Here is a 3,835-nt window from a genome sequence, read left to right as displayed (position 1 = left end):
TTTGAGTATTTTACTGTATTGTGACTTTTTGTTTTTGTATATTTAAAATGATTAAATTTGAAATATTTTTATTTTGTTGATCCAAGATATTTGTATCAGTGACAGAAGAAAAAAGCCGCGAAACGAACAGTATTTGACATTAAATATGAAATGACTGAAAACATTTAAAAAAACATGAGAAATATTAAAAATCTGATAAAAAAAAAAGGACAACGGGAAATAGGACATTTTAATTCTGTTCAGATATTCACACAACACGACGCCACAAACATAAGTTAATATTCTCATATGACACATATTTACAATCTTTGTTTAAGCTGAATATTTTCTCCCAGCAGCACCTGCTGCTGAAGTATGTGCAGCGCCGAAAAACAGCGACAGGTTTCTGCTGGAGACGAGTCTGAGGACCAGCCGAAACCACAGAAGAAGAAGAAGGAGGAGGAGGAGGAGGAGGAGAAGAAGGTAAAATGTTGTGTCTGTAAAGTGGCTTTAAAGGAGCAGTCTGCGGTTTTCCACATGAAGAAGAAGACGAAGACGAAGGGGGTCAGGACTGGACCAGCTCCAGTTTGCTCTCTGAAGATGTCGGAGCTTCAACGATCTCTCCGGACACAAACAACTCCTGAAACAAACAAACAAACAAACAAACAAACAAACAAACAAACATCAGTGAAGACTTCCTGTCAGGGCTTTTATTCTGACAGGAGGCGGCGTTTACTCACCTGGTCGTAGACGACTTTAACGATGAGCGAGCAGCTGGGACAGGTGGCCACCTCCTCGCCGTTCTCCAGGTCCTCCTGTAAACAACAACAACAACAACAACAACAACAACAAACAACATTGTTAACATTGTTGTTGTTGTTGGTGATTTTTTTGTTTGTTTGTTTTCTTTAAAAACTGATTTTTTTAAATAGTTGAAGTGATTTTTAAAACTGTTTTTAACATTTTTCTGGCGATTTTTTAAAAAAAAATGTTGTGGCAATTTATTTATTTTTAATTGAATTTTTATTGGTATTAAATAAGTGACAATCCTTGAAGACATCAAGCTTTTTTTTTTGATTATTGAAAACATTAAAAATCATCTTTCATGTCTGTGAAAATACGACAGTGAAAAAAACACTTAAATGATGTGACTTTTAAGAGTTTGGTGTGATCTTTGATTGCGCCGTAAACCGCATTAATTGAGGTTCTTAATGAATTACTAAAAATCACTAAATGTCGGTTTATTTTGAGGAAACGCTGGTAGTTTTTGTTAAGAAAAATCGAACCAAAGTCCTTTAAAAAAACTGAGATTTTACAAGCCCTCTCCCGGCGCTTTCTGACCACTTTCCTCGTAAACATGACTTAGTAACTTTGAGTTAAAAACACAAATGTTCACCAAATCTGTGCCGAGTTCACGATAAATTAACGAGTATTACCCAACAGTTATTAAAAATCTTAATTTCTACGTAAAAGGCTGAATAACGCGGAAAACCATTTAAAGGGAGCGGATTTTAAACGCAGTTTGGTGCGCTCGCTGTTAGCACGTACTTTCGTTATGGCGAACTTGTCTCCGCAGGGACACGGGAAATAATACGTCTCCGTCTCTTCGTCATACTCGAAGTCCTCGATCTCGATCTCGTCGTGAAACACCGACATTTTGCGCAAAAAACAACAAGACGCGATGCTAGGCTAGCTGCTAGCGCCACATCTGATCTGTGAGCGCGTGTGAAGCGGCGCGAGGTGATGACGCAGGCGTGCGAGGCGCGTGACGCAACATTTCAAACGCTGAAACGACGGACAGTTTTCTGGTTTCGCGCGCAGTTTTTCGGGTTAAAAATCGACGTTTTTCGACTAAAGAGACACGGAGGAGTTAAAATATGACGAAGACACGGAGACGGTCTGTCCTGCTGTCCCGCAGAGTCCACTGTCCCGGTGATAACCGCAGTCTGTCTCCGTCTGTCCGCAGAACCTCGATGAGAAAAAGCTAATTTTTAGGATTTCTTTGTGCTAGCTGCTGATTTATCAAGACTGCTGCTGAAATAACAACCTGTGACCTTTGACCTAAAGTTCGGCCGCTTCATTGGGCAGAAAAAATAGAATTAAAGTCAGAAAATGAGAGAAACAAAGTGTGTTTTAACATGTGTTTGTGTTGCAGCTCCGCCGGTGTCCAGCAGAGGGCGCCAGGACACCTGCAGCTCACAGGTGAATCTCACCTTTTCATACTCTTTATTAAATTATTATTATTATTTTTATAATTATTATCATCTATGACGATAATGATCAAAACAGTATTTTACAAGGTTGATTTATTTGTCATTTTTTTAAAACTAAAAATTGAAATTAAATGAAATTAAAATTTGTCCCTAAATTCTGCAACATATTTCGGAGTCAAAGGAGGATTTTTTAAAATATTATTGTAATTATTTATATTTTATCACTTTGAAAATAATAAAACACAATGTGGTTCAAATTAACTGTGTTTAAGCAACATAAATAAATTAAAGGGATTAAATATTTAAAATAATGCATCAAAATAACCTTTAAAATACTTTCATTAATGGGTTTTAGTATTTAAAAAAAGGCAGAAAATGAAAATATTATCTTATTACCTCTAAAAACTCTGTTTATGCCACATAAATAAATGATAATGGCACTTATTGCTTTAAATAATACATTAAAATATGAATAAAAAAGGAATAAAATCAAAGTGGTCTGTAATTTAGATAAATACACTTTAAATGATTAAATTAAAAAGACTTTAAAAAAGGAATCAGTATTTACCAAAGTAAATATGAAATATTTCATAATAATTTTAAATAAAAATGAGAAATTGAGAGAAACAGTGTGTTTAGTGTGTGTGTGTGTGTGTGTGTGTGTGTGTGTGTGTGTGTGTGTGTGTGGTTCCTGCTGATGTCCACCAGAGGACGCCGTCACACCTGAAACCATCAGCTGACAGGTGAGTCTCCCAAAAAATCAGCTTTTCATGAATCTAGTTCTGCAGAAACATGAAAACACGCCGAGCTGGCGACTCAAACTGTGACGGTCTTTATTGGAAAGTTTTAAACTGTTTTTTTTTCATCATTTTTAAACAGAAAAACCTAAAAAGTAAAAAATACTTGTTGAGTCTTTAAAGTTCATAATTGTTTGCACCTGAAATCTGAGTGAAAAGTGAAAACTTCACTGAAACTGGCACGATTTTACGTTTTCAGTCCGAATCTTGAAGTTTTCAAAAATATGATTTTTTAAAAACATATAATTTAAAGAGAATAAACTGAAAAAAAATGCTAGCTTAGTTTTTTTAAGTTCTTTTTAAATGTTTAAAGTCTTTAAAAGTCGTTTTCATCACCTGAAATAGTTTCAATAAGTCAGAGTCAAACAAACCTGCACAACTTCAACTGAACCAGAAACCACTAATTATGTGGTTTTTCTTTCATAACATGTAAATAACAATTTCCAGGCCTGGAAAAGCTTTAGAAAAGTCCTGGAAAACCTGTAAAATAAAACATGATGTATTCAAGGACGGAAATTCAAAAAGCTAAACGATAATTTGTGTTTTGAAAAAAAAAGTCAAAATCTCAAATATTTTAAAGAAAAACAAAAAAATGTTTTCTTTGAAAATTTCCAAAATGTTTTCAAAAACGAGTAAATTTCCTCGAAAAAACCCGAAGCTGAGAATGTTTTTGGCCGAACTGTCTGAACTCTGTTCCAGTTTAAATGTTGGAACTTTTCCGATTTCGTCTCAATCAATAAATCAATAATCGGCGGCCGCAGACGCTCGACTGTAAACACAGTTGTTGTGTGAAATGTGCGTCTGGTCGCCATGGAAACCCTCTTTTTTCCTGTTTTCTTTGAACAA

At 35.2% G+C, this 3,835-nt stretch overlaps 1 protein-coding gene and 1 long non-coding RNA gene across 2 annotated transcripts; one reads left to right on the top strand and one right to left on the bottom strand.

The window, feature by feature from the left end:
• Window positions 1-211: 211 nt before the first annotated feature.
• LOC121965957 (DPH3 homolog) lies at window positions 212-1,704 on the bottom strand. The gene is made up of 3 exons (XM_042516064.1): window positions 1,528-1,704; window positions 720-794; window positions 212-619 (listed from the first exon to the last, which is right to left on the bottom strand). Exons 1-3 carry the CDS (start codon window positions 1,633-1,635, stop codon window positions 545-547), a joined length of 258 nt encoding a protein of 85 aa, XP_042371998.1. The 5' UTR covers window positions 1,636-1,704; the 3' UTR covers window positions 212-544.
• Window position 1,705: 1 nt separating this feature from the next.
• Window positions 1,706-2,935, top strand: LOC121965958. The gene is made up of 3 exons (XR_006107538.1): window positions 1,706-1,911; window positions 2,135-2,181; window positions 2,901-2,935. It is a non-coding gene; the product is annotated as an uncharacterized LOC121965958 (long non-coding RNA).
• The last annotated feature ends 900 nt before the right edge of the window (window positions 2,936-3,835 follow it).

The sequence above is a fragment of the Plectropomus leopardus genome, unplaced genomic scaffold (assembly GCF_008729295.1).
Source record: "Plectropomus leopardus isolate mb unplaced genomic scaffold, YSFRI_Pleo_2.0 unplaced_scaffold22517, whole genome shotgun sequence".
In the NCBI taxonomy this organism is placed as follows: domain Eukaryota; kingdom Metazoa; phylum Chordata; class Actinopteri; order Perciformes; family Serranidae; genus Plectropomus; species Plectropomus leopardus.
This window is presented reverse-complemented; position numbering and strand designations above follow the sequence as displayed.